At 46.9% G+C, this 23,304-nt stretch overlaps 1 protein-coding gene across 1 annotated transcript; it reads left to right on the top strand.

The window, feature by feature from the left end:
- Positions 1-1,220: 1,220 nt before the first annotated feature.
- Positions 1,221-22,257, top strand: LOC114100936 (ecotropic viral integration site 5 protein homolog). Its single transcript, XM_027945780.3, is given in 23 exon segments — positions 1,221-1,278; positions 3,534-3,674; positions 5,118-5,249; positions 6,952-7,116; positions 7,378-7,524; positions 9,574-9,788; positions 19,852-19,906; positions 19,909-19,947; positions 19,950-19,997; positions 20,000-20,160; positions 20,162-20,200; positions 20,203-20,450; positions 20,452-20,496; positions 20,498-20,627; positions 20,672-20,770; positions 20,773-20,919; positions 20,921-20,974; positions 20,977-21,099; positions 21,319-21,665; positions 21,667-21,753; positions 21,755-21,909; positions 21,912-22,025; positions 22,028-22,257. Coding segments are annotated over 23 exon segments (2,979 nt in total).
- The last annotated feature ends 1,047 nt before the right edge of the window (positions 22,258-23,304 follow it).

Below are 23,304 nucleotides of genomic sequence, written 5' to 3'. Positions count from 1 at the left end.
TTGTAGTTGTAGATGAACAGAATGCCTTTATTTTATCTGTCTATTTATATGTGGTGCTGAGGATCGAACCCAGGGCCTCACGCATGCTAGGCAAGCGCTCTACCGCTGAGCTACAGCCCCAGCCCCCCCTTTTTTTTTTTGAGAAAAAGCAAAAAGAAGTTTTATTGATTTGCTAGCAAATGAGAAGGCAGCAGACTCATGTGTCAGGGGAGCAGAAGGCTTTTAAATGAGATACAAAGGCTAAGTTCCAGATGTGCATATCAGCAGTCATAATTCATAACCAAATGGTAGCCTGGAGAGATAGCTATTTCTTAGACTGCTGGTACCAGCTCCCGAGTCTGGATTTCTTCATTCCTGTGGTCAGTGAGCCAAAGGAAGGACAGGTAACTTGGCCTAGGATTGGGGGAATGATTTCAGAGGTCTCCATCCATAGAAGGCTGGCTCCATTCCTTGGGGCTCGGGATGAGGAAGACATCATGACGGAGAGTTTGGCAGAGGGAAGCAGCTCACATGATGATCAGGAAGCAGAGAGAGCTTAAGATGATTCTTGGCTGGGTTTTTACTTTACTCATACCTAAATGACTTCCTTTTAAATGTTTCCGATCTCTAAGGAAGCATTCAAAATTAATCAGATGGCGGTGAACCTGGAAGGCAGAGTTGTACTCTTTTGCAGAATACCACAACATCTTGAGCCCGAAATAACAGGACCACTTTTGTAATCAATTTTGAAATTCAAGATCCCTAAGAAAGGGCTCTCATCTGTTGTCATTGCTGTGTCTCCAGGGCCTAGAAGAGTGCTTGGTACACAGTTGGTGCTCAAGAAGTGTTTGTGGAATGAATGAAAGAAACTTTAGGATCCAACTGGAAGGTTTTTTTTTTTAGAACAAATGAGCAGAATTGGGCTGCTGTTAGTGGCTCCCTAGAATAAATCTTTGGGGATTGGAAGGAGGCATCTGAGACTAGACTGGTCCCATTTTGGCAGAAAGTGATCTGGATTGTTCCTCGAAGGCAGTGAGGGTGGGGCGTGAAGACACATAGAGGGGGGAGATAGAATAGAGGGCTGGTGGGGGAAGGAGGGCTGGGAGGAGGGTTCCCTCATCTTCATCCCACTCTGAATATACCTACTTCCTCCAGAGGCAGAGCCCAAGGCCCAGCCCAACGCAGTGAAGTGTCCTTACTGTTCCGGGGAAAATTTCACCTCATGTGACTCCATTTCGATCATGAACTGCACCGGGAACCAGACTGTGTGCGTCACTCTCAACGGGACATGGAATAGAGGTAAGGGCTCCCTTTGGGAGGTCATTTGCCTGGCAGACTCCCCTCCTACCTGCACAAATAAGTGTTGAGGTTCATTTGCATACATGTTTGCATTATTTCTTGTTATTGAAGAAAACACCTGCAAACTCTGAGGCTTCACCTGACCATCTTTTATGCTTTCTATGGATTGGGAATTCAGGAAGAGCTCAGCTGGACAGTTCTGGGTCTCTCATGTGTTTAGACTCAGAAGGTGGCTAGAGCTGGAATCAAGAGGAGGGCCAACCTGGGCGCAGTGGTGCATACCTTTAATTCCAGCAGCACAGGAGGATCCCAAATTCAAAGCCAGCCTCAGCAAAAGTAAGGCATTAAGCAACTCAGTGAGACCCTGTCTCTGAATAAAATACAAAAAAAGGGCTGGGGATGTGGCTCAGTAGCTGAGTACCCGAGTTCAATCCCTGGTACCTCCACACCCCTGATAAAAGAGCAGGGCCAAGAGCAGCAGGGCGCTGGCTGAACATCTTTCACACACAGAGTCCCTGGGCCTTTCCATGTGATCTGTCCACATTGGTTAGCTTGAGCTTCCCTCACATCATGGCTGTCTCAGGGTCCTTGATGTGGTAGTTGAAGACTTCATTCAGCAAATGAGGTGGCAGCCTCCAGAACTTTTATGACCTAGCCTTGGAAGTCACATAAAGTTACTTCTACCATAGTTTATTGATTGAAATGGTCACGAAATTTCATCTAGTTTCGTGGTGGGAGGTGTAGATAAGCACAGATGCCACCGGTTAATGTGTCAGAGAATTTGAAGATGCATCTTATTTTATTTTTGAAGTACTGAGGATTGAGCTCAGGGGCACTCTGCCACCAAACTACACCCCCAGTCCTTTTTTATTTTTATTTCAAGACAGGATCTCACTAAGTTGCCAAGGCTGGCCTCAAGCTTGTGATCATCCTGCTTTAGCCTCCGAAGTTGCTGGGATTTTACAGGCATCCACCATTGCACCAGCTGAAGATGCATTTTAAAATTACTAATGTAGGTTTGCAAAACGTTGAGGCGGAGGCTTTTTCATCAAAAGCCTTAGGATAGAACCATCCTGCTCAGAACATAGACTAACTCTGAAGCCAATAAAGGGACAGAGAGAAGTGGCCTAGACTTCTGCCACTGGCGGTAAGGTAGACTAGATATCCAAAGTGTCTCCTTGCTCTGAACAGTGGCATGCTGGGAAGGAGTTGGGGAGAGGGACCCACTCTGGCAGGGAGGAATATTTTATCACCGACATTGTTTAAAATTGTTGGTGCATGGTGATAATAAAAAGCAGATTTACTTTTAGTTGATTTTTTTTAATGCTCTACAGACATACACTCCCTTATAGCCTGCTCCCAATGACAGGCTGCTGCCACTAGCCACCCTTGCCTCTTAGTATGTCACCATTTACAGATAAGCTAGATCTTGTACAAAAAATATGTATTTTTCATGCCATTTGGAGCTTTCAGGAAGCTAGGGAAATTTCCAAGGGTCCCTAAACAAAACAAAAATGTGAGCAGAAGTCAGAATGAGAGCAGTGAGAGAATGTGAAAGTCACAATGGCCCTGAGAACAGATGCTGATAATGGCCCGCTGTGGGTAAATAGGTCTTAGCACAGCAGATTGGTCAGGGAGCTGACCCTTGTGTTCCCACATAAGATAGGACCTTCGAAAGAGGCTGAAAAGACCACAGGTTGGTAACATCACCTGGTCTGTATAGAAACAAAGGCAAAGCCTCCCAGAGGAAAACCTCCAAGGATTCCCATAGAGTCAACATCAACCAAACGTGAGCTCACCATCAGAGCTCCTGAAACACAAGGAAGTAAGTCACCATGAGGAATAGCAGAAACAACAAATCACAGATGTGGACCCACGAGGAGCTCAGCTATCATAATTATCAGCTGCAGAACGTAATACACCTCTGTGTGAGAGATCTGAAGGCATGAGTTTGAATCACAAAAAAGAGCAGCAAGAAGAGGCTGTAAAAAAAAAAAAAAAGGCAAAGTGGGACTGGGGCTGTAGCTTAGTGGCAGAGTGCTTGCCTAGCACAGGGTTTGATCCCTAGCACCACATAAAAACAAATAAATAAAATAAAATAATTTTTAAAAATGGCAACATAGATTTGAATATGAATCATGCAGAACTACTGAGAGGCTGCCAAGAGATGGGAACTTGCTGACAGAAAGAGACACACATGAGGTGGAGTCTTTGACTCTTGAGTCTCGCCCCTCAACTTCCCCTTATTTCTGCAGGAGGTCCCCAGATCCTGAAAGGCTGTGCTACACCAGAGATCTGCCACCTGAAAGTGAATGACACTCTGGGCCCAGAGGAGGCTGGATTTCATCTCACCACAAAGCCTGATTGCAGTTCCCTGGCTCCTCCCACACAACCAGGTGCTTTGAGCCCTGCCTTCCGGGAACCCCACCCTGTCAGTCCTCCCCAAGCCCCACATTCTCTTCCCAACCCTAAATGTTCATTCCCTCAGGGTACAATGTCCCCTACTCTAATGCTCCCAAGGAGTACAGTTATCCATATGCACACACAAACAGCACGCCACACACCCAGAAGCAGAAAACCATGGGTACATCCACAGACACGCACAATTCTACCTCAGCACCCACCACACATCGAAAGAGGTGCATGAACTTCAACGTGAACATCCTGTGACGTGTAGAGATCTGAACTCCGTTTAAGGAACAAATATGATGTTTTTTTTATTTCTTCACTTCCTTGTTTGTGAAAGAAGACAGATTTGTCAATCGTCTTCTTTTGGATTACCAAAGAACATTCACAATCATTTTCTGTCTTCTGGAAAAGAGAGATGCTAATTGGAATAGTATTTACTGGGGTGACAGTATATGAAGCGATTCGTTTGAACAGCATCATGGACTTTTTAGAGGTCCATAATGAAAGGCAAATTCCCCTGGACAGAGCAGCGTTCTCTCGGTTCTAGGGATGTAGAAGATGCCTTTGTTGGCAACTGCGCAGCCAGGATCGTTCTGCGAGGCAGAGAAAGATCTGCTCCCTTACCCTGCAAGCAGAGCAGGAGCATCCTCACCTCAGCTTCCTCAAATTCCCAGCTCCCAACAGTTTCACTTTCCCAAACTAAGCAGTGGATCAAATGAATTATCACAATGAAGGGGGAAAAAAGGCAGACTTGGGAGCTTCAAATTTACAACACACAAAGAAAAAGGGTCAAAAATGATTGCCAGCTACAGGAACTTGGGTCATGTAAATTTTGCCTACATGATCTCTAGGTATAGAGACAAAACACACCCATGCATGGACATGTGGATCCTCAGATCCATGTTCAGGGACCGGGAAAGACAGGTACAAACATACACAAGCATACACAGAAGTACCCACTGTCTGCAGGCACACTGACGCACACTACTGACATCTGTGAACACTCACAGCTGTACCCTGACACATCCGAGTACCCCAAACCTCACTGGAAACAGACACAGCCGGACCCAGCAGCACTCATAGACCCACAAAACCAGCCTTAAACACACACATAGACACATAGATCCACTCATACCCATATGCACACAGACACTTGTGCGGGGGCAGGGGGCACAGGGGCACACACAACACCATCGCCCCAGCCCCCAACCAGTTTCAGACACACACAGACAATTCAACACAGGCATGTACAGCCAGATGTGCACCCAGGAAACAGCCCCCACGAACAGCATCACAGCAAATGTGCACACACAAAAGCACTTTTGCCCTCTAAGGGCACATACAGATGTGCCCAGAAATTTTTGCAAGTACACATGTACAAGCTCGCTCTCACATGCACACACACACAAAGATTTTCTTTCTCTCCTCAGGTCCCCATGCAAATGTGACCCATACCAAGGCAAAGGCCACCATCTGTTTCACCTGCTCAGACCTCTACCATTGCAACCCTGTCTCCTGCCCGGAGGACAGGAACTATTGCCTTCAGACGGCAGGAATCACAGGTGAGTGCCAACGGGAGCAGAAACAGGCCCTGAGGCACAGCAAGACTTCTTGCCTTTCCGTGTCTGCGGCCTCCACTTTTTATGGCCATGCAGGACAGAGGCTCGGGGCAGCAGAAGGTGTGAGGTGCAAATCCAATGACATTTGGTTGAGCTCTTGCTAAGTAGCCATCCCCTTGAGAGGCTGAGGCCAGAGGATCACAAGTTTAAGGCCAGCCCTAAGCAACTTAGTGAGACTCTGTCTCAAAATAAAAAGCAAAAAGTTCTGAGGATGTGGCTCAGTGGTAAAGTGCCTCTGAGTTCAATCTCCAATGCAAAAAAAAAAAAAAGGCTCAACCAGTCAAAAGAGGTCAAATATTATTCAAATTTATTATATATGACAGCAGAATGCATCTCAATTCACAGTACAATAGAGCACAATTTTTCAGTCTCTGGTTGTACACAAAGTAGTACACTCTTTTCGTGTCTTCATACATGTACTTGGGGTAATGATGTCAATCTCATTCCACCATCTTTAGGGTTTCAGTTTAAAAAAAAAGTCTAGAGATCTGTTACACAATAATGTAAGTATAGTTAACCATTGAACAGTATACTTAAAATGGTTAAGAAAGCAGATTTCATACGATTTTTAACCACAATTTTGTAATTTAAAACAATGGCTTAGCTGGGTGTGGTGGTGCATGCCTGTAATCCCAGCTGCTCGGGAGGCTGAGGTGGGAGGATCACGAGTTCCAAACCAGCCTCAATAACTTAGCGAGACCCTGTCTCTAAATAAAGTATTTAAAAAGGGCTGGGGATATGGCTCGGTGGTTAAGCACCCCTGAGTTCAATCCCCAGTACAAAACAACAAAAAAAAAAAAACCAAAAACAAAAACAAAAACAACACCAACTTAAATAAAATAATGCTTTGTTATTTCTCATGATTCGACCATCTTGGGCTCAAATGGGCAGCTCTTCCACTCCAGGGGATGAAAGCTGAGGTCACTTATATGGTGGATTCAGCTGGAACTTGACCGGTACTGGAGGCCCCTCATCCCCCAGGGCCTCTGTCTGTGGGGGCTCTTGGCAGCTGCACCTCAGCCTCAGCTTCCTGAGAAGAAAACAGGGGACTCCAGGCCTCTCGGGAGACAGGCCCAGGCCTGGCACAGCCTGTTGACCAGAGCAAGTCGCAGATTGAAAGGGTGAGGAAGCAGATCCTCCTCTCGCTGAGGGAGGAGATTTGGTGGTGGCCATCTTGGTATCTACAATGTTCTGGGCAGCGAGCCCCCTGAGAGCCCTGTCCCTCTGCTCCAATAAAGGGGGGAAAACTGGTCTTTCCTGTAAATGGGAAGAGGAATTGAACTTGCAGCCAGCTCTCTGCGGTCTTCCAGCAGCATGAATAGTGTACAGGCCCCGGTACTGGGCACTTCCGGAATCCCAGCGAACTGAGTACCAATCTGAGTACTAAGCCCGTGAGGTGCCCACAGGCAGATGGGGGAGACTCACAGAGGCCCCCTGTTGATTGGGACCCTTAGGGAGAAGGCGGAGTGTCAAGGAAGGTTTTCTGAGATGTGTCTTCAGGAGCAATGACCACACTGGATGTATTGTGGGGGCTCAGGCAGGGCGAATGACAATGGTGTGACATTCAAAGGGACTTGGGGGAATTCCATTAGGGGGTGGCTGGTGGCTGCCTTTTCTCACGAGTCTGCCCTCCGCCTCTCTCCAGCGTTTGGGGAAGGAGACTCAGTGGCCTGGAGAAATGGTTCCTGTGTGGCCTCCAAGGATTGTAAATGGGACAGATCCGTCTCTGCCTTGACCTACGGTGCTCGCTTGGGCTTCTGGGTCAACACCACCTGTTGCCGAGGCAACTGCCAGAAGCCCACTCCTCTCGGTACGCTGCCACCAGAAAGCAGTCAGATAGGCGGCCAAGGAAGTGGTGGGTGACTTTGGAGGGGGACTTGGCCTCCATTGAGGAAGGTAGGTGGGCAAGAACATCAACCCCCATCCCCCAACAGGTTCCCTAAGTCACCTGACCCCAGCTCAGCGGGAATCTCATTAAGGTCATTCCCCTGTGGTAGAGTGTACTGAGTGCACCAGGGCCCTGGGAGGCTCTGAGAGTTCTCTTGGCTGACCGTCTACTTCCCCTATACAGCAGCTCTGCCGGCCTCCCGCCCCTTGAACAAGTTCCTGTGCCCTACATGTGCAGGGGACCACCAGGGACCCTGCAATTCGTCCCTCTACATGCAGTGTCCCCGTTGGATGACCGAGTGTGTCCAGCTGAACCTGATATCTGAAGGAGGTAATGAGATGTGCGTGTGTGCGTGTGTGTGTGTGTGTGTGTGCATGTTCACACACAGGTGAGTTGAGCATGCTGGTTTTCGATGAAGACAGGCCAGCATTTGGGTTTTCTCACCTCCACCATTTACTGTGTGGCCTGTGGCAAGCAACTTCAACTTTACCAGCTTCCGTTTCTCTTCCAGTCAATGGAGATGGTAGCTGCACACTTTCCCCCTGAGGGTTCATAAGATCTGAGTGAGCTGTTGAGGGAAGCAATAGAGTAGACAGCACAAGAGCAGGACTCTGGGGCCCAGGCCACCTGGGTTCAAATCCTTGATCCACCACTTTCAAGCTGGGTGATCTCAGGCAGGTGGTTTAGCCTCTCTGTGCTTCCATTTTCCCGTTCAAAAAAGGAGGCAATAAAAGTCTCTAAGACATAATACTGTTGCAAAGAAAACCAGATAATCCGTTAAACTCCTACAGGAGTGCTATCCAAAAGCTATATAATGTGAGTCACATGTATAATTTAAAATTTTCTAGTGGCCTCATTAAACAATTAAAAAGTAGCAGGGGAAATTAACTTAATAACATTTGGTTTAACCCAACGTATCCAGCTATTATCATTCCCACACGCAATCAATGTAAGAGATTGTGAGCGAAATATCTTGCATTCGATTTTTCTAAGTCTTTGAAATTGGGTGTTTATTTTACACTCACAACACATGTCAATTCAGACTGTCTACACCTCAGGTGTTCAATAGCCACATGTGGCTAGTGATTATCATGTCGAACAGCGTCACTCTAGAATACAGGAAGTGCTGTAAATGGGGCTGCAGTAAACCTAGGGGATATCGCTGGGAAAACAGGAAGAAATGAACACGGGGGTGCGTCTTAGAAGGGGTCATGACAGGCGTGTGTATGAGGCTTGTGGGCCACAGAGGCCTTCCCTCCATCATTGAGAAGTGTGTGTGTGTGTGTTTCTGGGGCGGGGTATCCATGGATGGGGTTGGCAGGTGCTTTTGTGTTATGTGTGGGGCATCGGGGGATGGGAGCCATATGTGATTGAGTATGTGTGTGTGTGCATGTGTGTGCATGGGTGCACGTGTGGGGGTGAGTGTGCAAGAGAATGGGTCTGGAACAGTGATTCACGAATGGCCCTGTGAATGTACTAGTTCATCCAAAATGAGACAAATAGGGACCACACTGAGGCTTACGGTTCTTTTTAACTTTTTGGGGGGATTGAACCCAGGGTCACTTAACACTGAGCCACACCCCAGCCCTTTCTATTTTTTAGTTTGAGGCCAGGTCTCCCTAAGTTGCTGAGACTGGCCTCAAACTAGTGATCCTCCTGCCTCAGCCTCCTGAGCCACTGGGATTACAGGCGTGCACCACCGCACCCAGCTCTTCTTAACATTTTTTTTTTTCTTTTTTTAGTTATGGAGAAGTTGGTCAAAGATAAATAAAAATGGGAATAGTTTAATAAATCCCCATTATACCTTTTACCCCACTCTGCTATTGCCACCTGATGGCCTCATATTATTTTGAAGCAAATTCAGATATTGTATCACTTTCTCTGTACAAATTTCCATCTCTCTCTATATATAAAAGATAAGGACTTTAAAATAAACTGTAGTTGTGAGGGTTTTTTAATTGGAACAATGAGACCCTTTTACCTGCACATCCCCCATCAGGTCCTCCATAAACTGGTCATTTGCATATTTATACTTATACATATATCTACCACTTCAACACCTCTGAAGAATCATAGGAAAAAATTGCAAATGTGTGAAATCAAGCAGCATTCGGGGTCGCGGTGTTTGTGAGTATTGAACCTTAAGGGAAAGCATAGCTACAAGGTAAAAAGGATAGTTAAGAGGGGCAGCCCTGACCAGCCCCAGGTCAAGGGACCAAAGGAGCCCGGTAGGTCTCACCAAGGACAAGGACTCGAAGGCCCCATAGACACCCATCTGGTGCCAGCTGGGCGTGTGCAAGGTGTGTGTGCAGGTGTGACCCTCCGCCCGCGCGCGCGCGAGTGGCCCCACCACGTCTCTCCTAACACCTGTCTCCACAGGCGGCCGAAACCTGAGCTTGCGTGGCTGTGGCTCCCGAAACCTGTGCAGCGCCCGGGGGGTGACAGAGAGAGTGGCTCTGCAGGGCCTGCGGCTGGCCCGCCCGCCGTACTGCAGCTCGGGCCGCCGCGCCGTCCTGGAGTCCCAGTGCCTCTTGGGCGCCGCCGCTGGACTTCGCCTTGCCCTGCCCGTGCTGGTGGTGGCCCTGGGGACCTCGGTGCTGGCCTGAGGAGTCAGGCCTGGACCCCCCTTCTCCTCCTGCCTACTCGTTCCACATCTCACTGGATGAGGCCCTGGATCCCCTCTTTGGGACACTTCTGGGGCCTGGAAGCTTCTACTGAGAAAGTCAGGGACCAGGGACAGGTTCCTGTCCTAGGCCAAGTGCTTCCCCTAGGCAAGTCCTCTTTCCTGGTCCCAGGAACCCCTAAAAGGCCATCCAGCTGCCTCCGAGGCCAGGCCACTGCTGGACTAGGGCCAGACCTCCTTGGCAGACAAGGGTCTTCCTGGGGACAACCTCCCCTCCCCCTCCAGACTAGGGTCGTTCTTCCCCTGACTACAAAGGCCACCTTCTCTTTGAGACCATGGGCCCCAAAGACTAGGCCGCTTTCTTCAACTGAGGGATCCTGGACACCAAGCCACTCCCTCAACTGGGTCCGCGTCTGTGTTCTCCAACATGAAGGAGCAAATCCTTCTTCTGCCTCCCTCTGAAAGGTCTAGCAAAGTCCTGTGCAGCCAAGGTGGGCCTTGAGGGCCCCAGACACCCACTTCCCAAGGCTTTTGGAGCGACCCGTTTCTTTCCTCTGGGCCGCGATGGGCAGGAGGCTTCCGTGACAGTCCCCTGCGGCCTGGGCTCAACCTCCCAGCTGTGACCCAATCTGAATGAATCGCATCGCGCAACGCCAAGCTGTCTGGTTTCCTTTTTCTGAAGTAGCAGCCTCAAATAGGACCCTGATAGGGTGGACTTCCTCCCCTGGGGCCTGAGGAGGTCAAGCCCGTCTTCACCAGGGGTTCTGAGACCTGGGGTGGGGGCTGCTAGAGACGGCAGTGTCTGGGGCCAGGGGGGCGTAGAATAAATGCTCAGTCTGGGGGCAGCATCATTTTAGAGCCAGCCATGAAGTCAAAGGACGGAGCAGAGGGGTAAAAATGGGGAACTCACAGTGGGCAGGATGCCGGGAACCTTCTGCTTTCCACTGAAAGTAACAGAAAATCCGACCCGAGGAACTGAAACCATCCATCATTCATCTAACAAATGTTTATTGATCACATACTGCATGTCAAGCACAGTTCTAGACACCAGGGGTACAGAAGAAATTCCCTCCTCTCATGAAGGCTGGTTATAGTGGAGGAGACAGATAACAACCCAAATCCCATAATATGCCAGAGAAGAGAGAGCTGTTGGCAGGAGGAAGGAGAGCTTGGCTGACGATGAGATTTTACATAGGTGGGTTAAGAGATGAGATTTGAATAAAGGCCTGAAGGGGGTGAGGGAGAGGTGGTGCAGCTGTCTGAGTACCTGTGAGGGGGCTTGGAAAGCAGAGGGAAATGGAAATGCAAAGGCCCTGGGGCAGGCACGGTAAGATAGGTAATATTGTGCAACAGGACCCAAAGAACAGAGGGGTGGGGGTATTCAGGTGTCTTTGATTCAGCCCAAGGAGTCATTGAGAACCTTTCTTTTTGCATCTTGGTGGCCAGAGCCACATTCGTACAACCAATATCCAAAGCGGAAAGGGTTGGCTTCCCATTCTGGTCTTCTGCAAAACCCTAGGAGACTTTCCCGCATACCTCATTGGCCAGCCAGTCTCTGGAAAGTAAAGGACTTATCCTGAGTGACTTCCCCTAATCAGGATTCAGTCCCTGGAGTTGAAAAATGTCCCAGCCTCTCCTAAGGAACAAGGCTGATCCAGAGTCTGAATAAGTTGTGGTTCTATTAGCAAGGAAGGAGCGGGAGAGAGCTACAGGGACCAGCAGAAAGAGAAACCACCCACATTTTTTCTTCCCTCCTCCACCTCCTTCTTCTTCCTCCTTTTCCTCCTCCTTCTCCCCCGCCCCTACCGGGGATTGAACCCTGCGGCACCCAACCACTGAGCCATATGCCCAGCCCTTTTTAATATTTTATTTAAAACAGGGTCTTGCTGAGTTGCTTAGGGCCTCATTAAGTTGCTGAGGCTGGCTTTGAATTCAAGATCCTCCTGCCTCAGCCTCCCAAGTGCTGGGATTACAGGCACCAGCCATCACGCCAGCCTGGGTTTCTTGATAGAAGGAATTTAATAAGGGGAGTTGATTATACTGAGAGAAGAAGTGGTGGAGGGAGGAGGGCTAGAGAGCAAAAAGGGAGAAAGGAGAGGGTGTTCTGATCACTGTGGCTGTGTAATAAGTGACCAAAACTTAGTAGCATGGAATTATTCAGGAAAGTGACTCAGGAGTTTGGGGATGTTTCTGCTCCATGAGGTCTGGAGCGTTAGCTGGGGTGGTTTGAGGGCAGGGGGCTCGAGCCATCTCCAGGCTCTTATATTCATCATTCTGTTGCCGGCTGTGGCTGAGAAGATGGCTGCAGCTGCAGCTGGAATCCCTGCACGTAGCTCTTTTGTATACTTAGACTTCCTTACGACATGGTGACATGGCTTGTGATAGGAGGGATTCTAACATAGCCAACCCTCCCCTCCAAGATTCCCATCGTAATCCCCTGGACTATGAATATAATGGAATGTAATAGAACATGATGGTATTATGTCACACGGCAAGGGGATTTTTCACGTCATTAAGTTTAGCAATTAGTTGAGTTTGAGTTCAGTAGAAAGGAAGTTATCTAGGTGGACTGCATCTATTCCTGCAAGCCCTTTCAAAGCAGAGTGTGTTCTCTTGGCTGTGGCCGAAGAGGAAGTTAGATGTGAAACGTGCAAATGATTTGCTGTGGCATCGCTGGCCTGAAGTTGGAGGGGGTCCTGAGAATGGCCTCTAGGGGCTGAGAGCAACCCTCAGCCAAGCACCAGCAAGACGGTGGGGACCTCAGTCCTGTAAGTGCCAGTAACTGATTCTACTGAAAATCTAAAAGAGCTTGGAACAGAATCCCATTCCCAGAGAAGAACCAGCCTGGCCAACACCTTGATTTTGGCCTTGATAGATCCTAAGTAGAGAATCAATAAGTCCATTGGATTTTTTTTGTGTGTGTTTGTGCCAGGGATGGAATCCAGGGGCACTTTACTGCTGAACTACATTCCTAAGCCCTTTTAATTTCTTATTTTGAGAGAGGGTCTCACTAAATCATTCAGAGCCTTGCTAAATTGCTGAGGCTGGCCTCGAACTTGTGGTCCTCCTGCCTTAGCCTCCTGAGTCACTGGGATTACAGGTGTGAGTCACTATGCCTAGTATTGGACTACTTTTTAAAAAATATTTTTTAGTTGTTGACAGACCTTTATTTTATTTATTTATATGGGTTGCTGAGAATCAAACTTGGTGCCTCACACATGCCAGGCAAATGATCTATTATTGAGCCCCAGCCCCAGCCCCAGCCCCTGGACTACTTTTGATCTACAAAACTGAGATGATAAATGAGTGCTTTTGTTTTTAAATGTTTTTAATATTTATTTTTTAGTTATATTTGGACACAATACTCCTATTTTATTTATTTATTTTTATGAGTGGCTATAGATCGAACCCAGGGCCTCGAATGTACTAGGTGAGCACTCCACCACTGAGCCACAAACCCAGCCCTTGTTTTTAAATTTTTTAATTGTAGTGAAATATATATAACATAAAATTTGCCATCATAACTACATCTAAAAAGTATTCAGTTCAGTAGTGATACAAATATCTGCATTGTTCCGTTACCGATCTCCAGAACTTTCATCTTGCACAACGGAAATTCTGTACCCATTAACAAAACCCCCCATTTCCCACCCCAGCCTTTGAATGTGACTTACTCTAGATCGCACATGTCGGTGGAATCATGCAGGAGTTATTCTTTTGTGACTGGCTTATTTCATTTAGCCTAATGTCCTGAGCTTCATTTATCCTATAGCATGTGCCAAGATTTCCTTTCTTCTTAAGGCTGAGTTATGATCCATTAAATGGACACACCGCAGTTAGCTAATGCGGTTCACCTGTTGATTGACCGTGGGTTGCTTCCACCTCTTGGCTACTGTGAATAACGCTGCTCTGAACGCGGATATTCAGAGATCTCGTCAAGACCCTACTCTCAGTTCTTTGGGATGTATACCCAGAAGATGCATGTTGGGTCATGTGTGTTTAATTTGGGGGGGCGGGGGGGGACATCATACTGTTCTCCAGAAGAGCCACCAACACAAGGGTTCCGTTTTCTCCATATCCTTGACAACACTTGCCATTTTCTGATTTCTTGGCTACCTTGTCTGGAGTAGCCAGCCTGATGGGTGTGCACCTGTGATAATGTTTTAGTCAGCATTAGATGCAATCGCTGCCTTTATGACCTAGCCTTGGAAGTCATGTAGCATCATTTCTGCCGTATCCTATTTGTCCGGGATCAAGGAAGGGGAGCGAAGAGTGGTAATGTCCTGAAAGAGCATGAAGGACCTAAAATATTGCTATGGTTACTTCTGTAAAGATGCAGTCTGCCGAGGAGGACCTGGAGATCAGCAACTGTGGGAAGTAGCTATGCCCCTAGGGCAGAGGAGCGCAACCAGCTTGTGCTGGGACCCCAGTGGTCGGCTGTGTGGCTAGGGTTGAGACCACAGAGGAGGCCCCTCAGCCGGTTCCACAGATGCTGACAGAAGCAGCGGTGTGGAAAGCACATCTCACCATTTTTTACCTTCGGAGGGGGAGTGTCTCCTCAGGTGACATGAGAGCCTGGGAAATGCAGTTTTCTGACTTCTAGCCCCAGAATTACAGGGCAGAGAAGAGTCCCTTCCTCTTTCTCAGTCCCAACCTCCTTGTGTAAAATGGGAGTTGTGAACATTCCTGAAGAGGCAAATGACTACCGAGTGCCTAGTGGGTAATAAGCACTCAGTGTAAGGGAGTCATTAGAACATTACTTGCCTTAGCTCTTGGGCTGCCATATTGAAAGACCACAGACTGGGTGGCTTCGGCCAAGAAATCTATTTTCTCACAGCAAGTGGCTGGACTCATCTATTGCTATTGATTCATGATTGGAAGAAAGAATGAGATACCCATAGAGGGACCGTGAATGTGGGCACTAGCAATGTGAATCAATTCTGGGTAGATGCTTTCAGAGAGTTAAGGGTGGTCTTTCCTGTCTCTGCTTTCTTGTAATGCTGGCCACAGGGTTTCAGATCAAGTGCGCTAGCTTGGGTCCTGGAGCAAATAGATGTTGCTCAGAGTTCAGCTGACCCCACGGGACATGTGAAATGAGTGAGAAATAAGCTCTGTTGTTGTATTAAGCCACCAAGACACTGGGGTTGTTTGTTATTGCAACATCAGTTGGCCTATCCTGACTAATTCAGAGGTCTCTAAGGCAATAGATGCCAGAGGGGGGTGTAGAACCAAATATCACTAATTGAAGTCTCAGATAGGAGAAGATCTTTGAACTCAGATATTCCTGGGTTTATAGTGTGGATTCACAATGGTTGTCTGGGTGGCCTTGGACAAGTCTCATAACTTCTCTGAGCTTTGTGTGCCCTTGCACAGTAATTTGACTTTCAGATTTTAAGATATTATCATACAGTACATAAGGCATAAGGCTTGGCACATCCTATTCTTTTGATAAATAGTAGTCACCTCCCATGTGGCTAATAATCAGGACAACTGTACTATTATTTATCTGCATTATAAAGGACAAGAAATTGAGGCTTAAGTTGAGAGGAAAGGTTATTTTGGCTCTCAGTTTCAGAGGTTTCAGTTCCTGATTGGCCCTTGGCTTTGGATGTTTTCGAGGCAGAACATCAAGGCACAGGAAGCTGCTCGGCTGGTGGCAACTGGAACGCAAAGAGAAAGACAGGAAGGGGGGCAAGGGTTCCAAAATCCTTTTCAAGGGCACTCCCTTGATGAGGTGACTTCCTCCAACTGGGACCAGCTAGGTTCCACCATCTCCCACTAGTGCCACACTCCCAGGACAAGGCCTTCAACACAGGCACTTTTGAGGGACATGTCAGATCCATACTGGTATAGCTCTTCCCATTGTCTTCCGAACTTAAGCAATCCTATGTATACATTTACACATCCGTGGAGATATATATGTGTGTGTGTGTGTGTGTGTCCTCATACACAGGATTATGGGAATTATTTATCTTCCAAAAATAAGATGCTAGTCACGGGCTGGGGCTGGGGCTCAGTGGCAGGGCGCTCGCCTAGCATGTGAGAGGCCCTGGGTGGGGGGCCGTCGTGCTGAGTGACCAGCATTTTCCTTCCTGAGGTCGATAGAGGCTCTGTCGGTCACTTTCGTAGTGGATCTGCTCACATTTGTAGTGGCCCTAGACGGATGCCCTGATCCTGGAAGTAGCACAGTGCGCCTTCCTGCAGCCCCATGGGTGGCGCTACGCTCACCTGTTCCTTTGTGATTACTACCCCTTTGCTCTGTTTGGGATAGAATGTTCCATGGAAACGCCCTTTGTGGGTCCCCTTCTCTTACTCTGCCTTTGGGTGTGGCCTTCCTAGATGTCAGTCAACCTGCTGACAGTGGACATCACTAAGCTAGACTCAGCCTGACCTGACCCCTTGCCTCATTTGAATAGCTTCTCCTCAATAAAAGGGGTCAGCACGTGTGCACTCTCGCTCTCACTCTCTCTCTCTCTCTCTTTCTGTGGACCCTTAAGATTAGAGGAACTGTCACAATACCCCCAAAGAAAAAGGTATCTCTGTCTCTTGTGTGATTATTTCATGCAGCCCAGTTCCCCTGGAGTGACCCTGAGTGTTTTTGTTGCGAGGAATGGGCCAGCTCTGGGTTTGAACCTCAGCACCACATATAAATAAATAAAATAGAGGTGTTGTGTCCAACTACAACTAAAAGAAGGAGGAGGAGGAGGAGAAAAAGAAGAAGAAGATACTAGTCAGAGCTCTCTGCATCCTACTTTTCAGTACTTGGAAATCCTCTAAGTCATTCAATTCCTAGGTCTTAATGACCGTATGGCGCGGTTTCATGACCTATGGAGTGTAGGTACCCAGATTTACTCCGTCATTGTCCTTTTGAAGAGAACTCACGCAGTTTCCTTTTTTTTTTTTTCCTGTCCTATTGTGAGAAACTCACTCAATTTCCCTTTTTCTTCCTCCCACGATGAAAGATTCAGTGGTAAACATCCTGATGACGGCATGACGTGTATTATCTGTTATGTTTTTACCCGTTGTAAAGAGTTTACAATAAATTTGAAAAGCTTGGATGACATAGCCCTTTCATACACTTAAATAATTTTCTAAAACATATAATAAAATGATATTAAAATTTTCAGTGAAAAATTAAAAGTAAGAAATAGTGGCCCCCACATCCTGGGTTCATCTCTACCCAGAGGAGCCCCTTGGACATCCTTTCTCCCCTGTAGATAGACCCCAGGAGCAGGCGATTAAGTTACTTCTGTCCTGAAAAGGTCAGTGGAATGGGTTCTCAGGAGCAGGTGCTGGGTTCAAGTCAACGTGTGCATTTATTTTACCATCAGGCGACGCTGGAGGGGCCTCGGGGTTTCTTCCTGAGCCCATCTGCCTGAGGGACCCCTGCTTCTCTAGTCAGGCAGAATCAGACTGCTCAGCCCTCCCCCTGCCTCCTCTCTACCCTGTCACCTGAGCCTTTGGCAGGGACAGCTTAGGGTTCTGATCAATGCTGTTCCAAGCCACATTGGGCCTGATACAAAAAGGCCTTATGCTCCTGTGTCCCTATTAGTGAATTCATGCATTTTTTAAAAAATATTTTTTAGTTGCAATGGATCTTTATTTTTACTTATTTATATGTGGTGCCAAGAATCAAACCCAGTGCCTCACACACGCCAGGCAAGCACACTACCACTGAGCTACCTCAGTCCCGAATTCATGCATTTTTTTTAAGGACTGATTTCCCCCGGGAATATCAGACAAAACAGTTGAAAAGTTATAAAGTGGATATGTCAAAACTCACACTGAGTTTCAATTATACCAAAATAAAATGTATTATAATTTTATTTCAGCCCAAGTTGATTTAAAAAAAAAATGATTTAGTATCATCACTTGGTCCAGAGTAATGGTCAAGCATGGAAATTCTCTCAAATGAAAATGAAAGAGTAGGTTTTAAAAATGTCATCCCTGAGTTTGTCTCCAACAAAGCCAGGCCGGACACTTTTCCTTTTGCTTCAAGTACCAACTTGGCTTGGGACATGGCACCAGCCTTTATTTAAAACCTTGACATTTTGTTCAGCAAAACATCATGGATTTTCTGCATTAATTTTGATGTGTTAAAAGATTGCATTAAAAATATGTGTCTTGGCCACTGAGCTTTTTAGCACCCGCTTCAATTTGTGCACTAGGCCCCTTCCTCAGTGTGGGCCCCAGTTCTGACCAGACTGTATCACTGGATGCAGAAGGGCCCCCTGTGTTCCTGGTGTACTTCTCACTAGTCTGAGGGTTGGATGGGCTCTGCCTGGTGGTTCTTTTACCCCCCAGAGTTGACTGGGGCCACTCCTATGGCTGCATTCAGCTGGAGTCCAGTTGTGGCTGGAATGTTCAAGATGGCTTCAGCTCATCTCTGGGCAACTGCTGTCTCTCCCTGGGTCTCTCCACAGACATGGCCCCTCAGGGATTCAAGAAGGAGAAAGCAGAAGCCAGTACCTCTGATGACCTAGACTTGCAGTTCTCAGAATGTTGCTTCTGTCACATCCTGTTAATCAAAACAAGTCGTGGGGGGCTGGCCCAAATTCAAGGAAGGGGAAGGAAACTGTCTCTTACTAGGAAAAAGAATGGCATGTGCCCACAAGGATGGGGGAATTGAGGGTGGTGCTCTTTGCTTCTTCTAAGCCTCTCCCCTTACCCTGGCTTTCTTTTTATTTTCTTCTCTATTTTTCTTTCTTAATTTCTTTTCTTTTTCTTTTTCTTTTTTTTTTTGTACTGGAGATTGAACCCAGGAGCACTTTCTCCAGAACTCCCCCCATTTTAAAAAATTTGAAACAAGTTCTAAGTTGCTTATAGTCTTGCTAAATTGCCGAGGCTGGCCTCAAATTTTCAATCCTTTTGCCTCAGCTTCCAGAGTCACTGAGATTACAGGCATGCACCAACATGCCTGGAACTGGGTACTATCTTAATTATTTTTGTTTATTATCTATATTTTTCAAATCTATAAGCCCCATGAGAGTAAGGACCATCTGTGACTCATTCCCCACTGTATGAATGAATGATTCCCTGTGGATTAACTTAAGGGTTATGGGGGGAATGAAGGCCGTGATGTGTAGACATTCCTAGGCAAATGCTTTAGAATTTTTAAGAGAGACCCAGGCATGGTGGCACACACCTGTAATCCCAGCGACTCAGGAGTCTGAGACAAGAGGATCACAAGTTCAAAGTCAGACTCAGCAGCTGAGCCAGGCCCTAAGCAATTTAGTGAGACCCTGTCACAAAATGAAAATTAGAAAGGGCTGGGGATGTGGCTCAGTGGTTAATCACTACTGGGTTCAATCCCCAATATTCCCCCAAATAAAAGGATTTCTAATAGCAAGAAGGGACAGGGAGGTGCCGTGACACACAACTAAACCAGTCAGAGTCACTCCAGGTGAACTGGGCTGGCATGAAATAATGACACAGAGACAGAGAAATACCTTTTTCTTTGGGTTCTCTGATGGCTCCTCTGACCCAGGTCCTGCAAAGGAGGCAAGGCAGGCAAGAAAGAGAAAGAGCAGCCTCGAACCTGGTTTTATTGGGGAGAAGCCATTCAAATGAGGCAAGGGGTAGGATTACAAAGGAACAGGTGAGTGCAACTCAACCCCACCAGGTGACGCCTACTCCTGGGGCCACGCCTCATTATCCAAGCAGAGGTAAAGCCCAAGTAATCACAGGGTGCAAGGATGGTTCAGAATCTCTTGCTCGGGGCTTAAGGGCTTGTATTTTCAGAGCAGCTCCCGACAGGGAGGGAAAGAGAAGGATCAGGAGTGGGCAGGAGAAATGGTAGGGAGAAGAAAGGCGGAGTTCTATGAGCTTCATGAGGGGCCATCTAGGGACTGTGGTCACTGCTGTGTCTCCAGCTCAGCCAGCCACGGCCTGGCATACAGCATGTGGCAAATGCCTTGAAAGGGTTCCGAGGGCAAGTGTCTGCGGAGCTGGGTGTGTTGGAGGTGATGGAAGGGCGCTGTGCAGGCTGGGTGGGAAGTTAATGTTTCTGGTGATGTCCACCCGACGTTTCCAAGGTTGCAGAAAAGCTGAGTTCTACTCTGTCATAGGTGAGGAGCACAGTGTCGCACACAGGCAGGTGGCCAGTCAGGTGGCAAGTCCTTCTGCTTCACTTACACGACAGCCTCACCTACCACGCTGTCAGCACCAGCCCTTTCACCATCCTCCCATCCCAGTTGAGTCCAGAACTCCCGGCTGGACTGGAGGAACAAAATCGATTGTTAGAGGCAAATGTAACCCTTTAAGATCTGTTTGGGGGGCCCAGAAGAAGCAAGCGTCTCTCAAGAAGTGGCTTCTCTCTTGCTTCAAGTTTAACAGCCTCCAGCAAACTTCAGCCTCCTTGAAGCAGATTCTTGGGTTCTTTTCAGGGAAGAACAGTTAATGCATGGGAAGATGTGTACACAAACACAACGAAGGCAAAGCAAGATAAGGAACTGGTTCATAAAGGAATAACCCACCGTGTTAGAGGAAGAGTTGGGCAACTTTTCTGCAGAGCACAAAGAATGCCAGTAAGAGATCAGCATTCAGAACTCCTGAAGAAGACCCCTCCTGGTGAAAAAATTGAGCTGAAGGGATGTTGCAAAAGTTACACCCAACACAATTTTTTAAGGAAAAAGCTTTGGATGGGAGATTTCATGTAATGTGATGAAAGCATATTCTTTAGGGTTGGTTAAGGTCATAGAATTGTTTTATAGTTGGATTCTTGCTTATGCAGGTGCCAGAAGAAGTGCTGTGGATATTTGCTAAATTAATGCAAGATTATAGACTTCATGAACTTTTAAAACCAAGTATGGCCACTCATGGTGGTGGAGACCAGTAACCCCAGCTACCCAGGAGGCTGAGACAGGAGCATCTCAAGTTCAATGCCAGCCTCAGAAACTTAGTGAGGTCCTGACAATCTTTCTTCCAACTTTTCTACTACCAATTGCAACAAGGGTGTGTGTGATATCTTTCTGTCTGAGGATTTAGAAATAGTGATTCAAGCAGAATTGGGGCTTCTGCAAATGAATCAGGCAGAATTAATGCAACTTGACATGGAAGGGATGTAACAGCACTTTCAGGTCATTTCACATCCCTTTGAAGGTGGTTCCAGACAAATTAATCCAAGCATTTTACCAAGTCAAATACAACTCAGAAAACAAAAGAAAAAGAAAAAGCTTGAAAAAGAATGCTCAATAAAAATTAAAGACATGGATCAGCAAGTTGATAATAAAATATTATGCACAAGAAAAAGGCTTTAAAAAGAGCGCATTGAGCCGGGCGAGGTGGCGCACTCCTGTAATCCCAGCAGCTGAGGAGGCTGAGGCTGAGACAGGAGGCAGGAGAGTTCAAAGCCAGCCTCAGCAACTGAGCCAGGCCCTAAGCAACTCAGTGAGACCCTGTCTCTAAATAAAAGACTAAATGGGGCTGGGGATGTGGCTCTGTGGTCGACTGCCCCTGAGGTCAATCCCTGGTACCCTCCTACCAGGGGAAAAACAAAATAGTGCATTGAAATACTAGAAAAACCTAAATGCAGTTCCAACTACAGTGAAGATTCTGTGTTACAGCTAGAGAAGGAACTGGTCGAAGCAAGACTGGGGGAAGCCGAGCCTCTGTGTGCAGTAAAAGAGATGCAAGATAAAGAACTGGAAATAGACAAGAGGACCAATGGCCTTTCCTGATGAGAATTACATCACAGGCTTTGGGAGCAACTCATCGCTGTGAAACTGAGAAGCAGAAGCCATCAGAGGTTGAAAGAACTGAGAAAGCAAGTCAAGAACTCCAAAGAAAGTGGGCTGCACCACTTCGCTGGTGCTACCGGGAGATGGAAAGACCCGCCTAAGAAAAATGGGTGAACAGATGACCCTTCAACTTAGAGGAGCTGAAACACAGGCAGAAGTAGGAGAAATGAAACAAAGGATGGCGGAAATGGAAACAGAGCAGAATCATTAGTAACCACCTTGGAAGCCTAGAATAGAAGTCCGCAGGAGAAGGCGCACGATGGCTCAGTACAGAGCAGAGACTACTTTACCAGTTAAGCCACGCAAAGCACACATGAGCCGAACTTGAAGGCACAAACGAGGAAGGAGCGGAGGCTTGAGATGGGTGGGGGAAGCAGAATTACAGTCCCATGTTCCTGAGCTTGAAATCCAGAAAGAAGGGAAGCTTGCAGGACAGCTTAACCCCCTGTGTCCGTCTAACAGTGCACCAGGGGACTGGAAGATCAGATGGCAAAGCTGAGTCAGGAGCTCGGAATCCTGAACCCTGGTGTCCAGCCGGTTGGAGGAGTTTCCCAGACCAATTGCCTTTCCCTGCTTTCCCCGCCTGCGGGGCTGGGGGGGACCGCAGGGCTCCAGCTCGCTGGGAAAGCCCTCTTCTCTGGGCCATGGGCCCAGCGCGCCACCCCCTTTTGGATGCAACCCACACTGTCAACCATTTGGTAAGAGATGATGGCCCGATGCCTCTGGACCTGACTGTGGCAGATGGTGGTGAGAGCAAAACTGAAGACAGGGTGCTGCAGACCAGAGAGCAACCAAATGGTTCAAAAGGAAGAGAGTCACAGTCTGGCCGTCACCGTGACCTAGGCTGTGGGTTTCTTCCAGGGAACAGGCACCGTATGGTTAGGGATTTTTGGAATATGTTTCTTGTGTGTGTATTTTGTTTTACAATCTCATCTGCCTTTATCTTTGCCAAATCGTCACCACTGATTTTTCTTTGCCACAAAGTAGACTGGAATATGATCAATGGGTAAAATCAGGTTCTAACAGCATTACTGAATATAAATGTTTCTTCTTTAGAAAATACAATCATATTTAAATCTGGGAACCATTTTGAAATTCAAAACGATGGAAAATTGCATTTTTTTCCCAGATAAAACTGCTCTTGCGCAATACTTTATGCTTGGTGAACGAATCATGTATTTATGTTTATCAGTGTGATTTTAAGGTGACTGTCTAGAGACATTTAACCAAGACATCTGCTTTACCTAGTCTTTTTGGGTTTGGGGCATTTCCCCCCACACACACTAAAATTACTATTTAATTAGTGGGCCACTAAAGGTTCTTAAGCACAAAGCTTTTCTTTCTGTATAGTTTTATTAAACACAAATTAATTGTTAACTATTTTGAGAATTTTATTTTAATTTCACATTTTTATGCACATATGATGCTTCCATCTGTCAGGCACTGGTCAGAGTGTAGGTTGACACAAATATATTGTTTATTTGTACATATTTATAAATCTGCACACCCAACATTGAATATCATTTTGTATAAGGGACATATATAGAAAATTACTGCTTTCAGCATTCAAACAGGCCTTATATAAATAATAGGCTAAAAGGAAATTGAGAAATGAAACCAGACATTAATTGGGCATTATAAAAAATAATGTAGCTCAGTGATAGAGCACTCATGGGTTCAATCCCCAATACTGGGTGGGGGGGAGTCACTAATATTTCAATAGTTTTATTATTTTGCTTAACATTCAAC

This window comes from Marmota flaviventris, chromosome 18 (genome assembly GCF_047511675.1).
Source record: "Marmota flaviventris isolate mMarFla1 chromosome 18, mMarFla1.hap1, whole genome shotgun sequence".
NCBI classification, from domain to species: domain Eukaryota; kingdom Metazoa; phylum Chordata; class Mammalia; order Rodentia; family Sciuridae; genus Marmota; species Marmota flaviventris.
The sequence above is the reverse complement of the archived record's forward strand: the minus strand, read 5'-3'. Positions and strand labels throughout refer to the sequence as shown.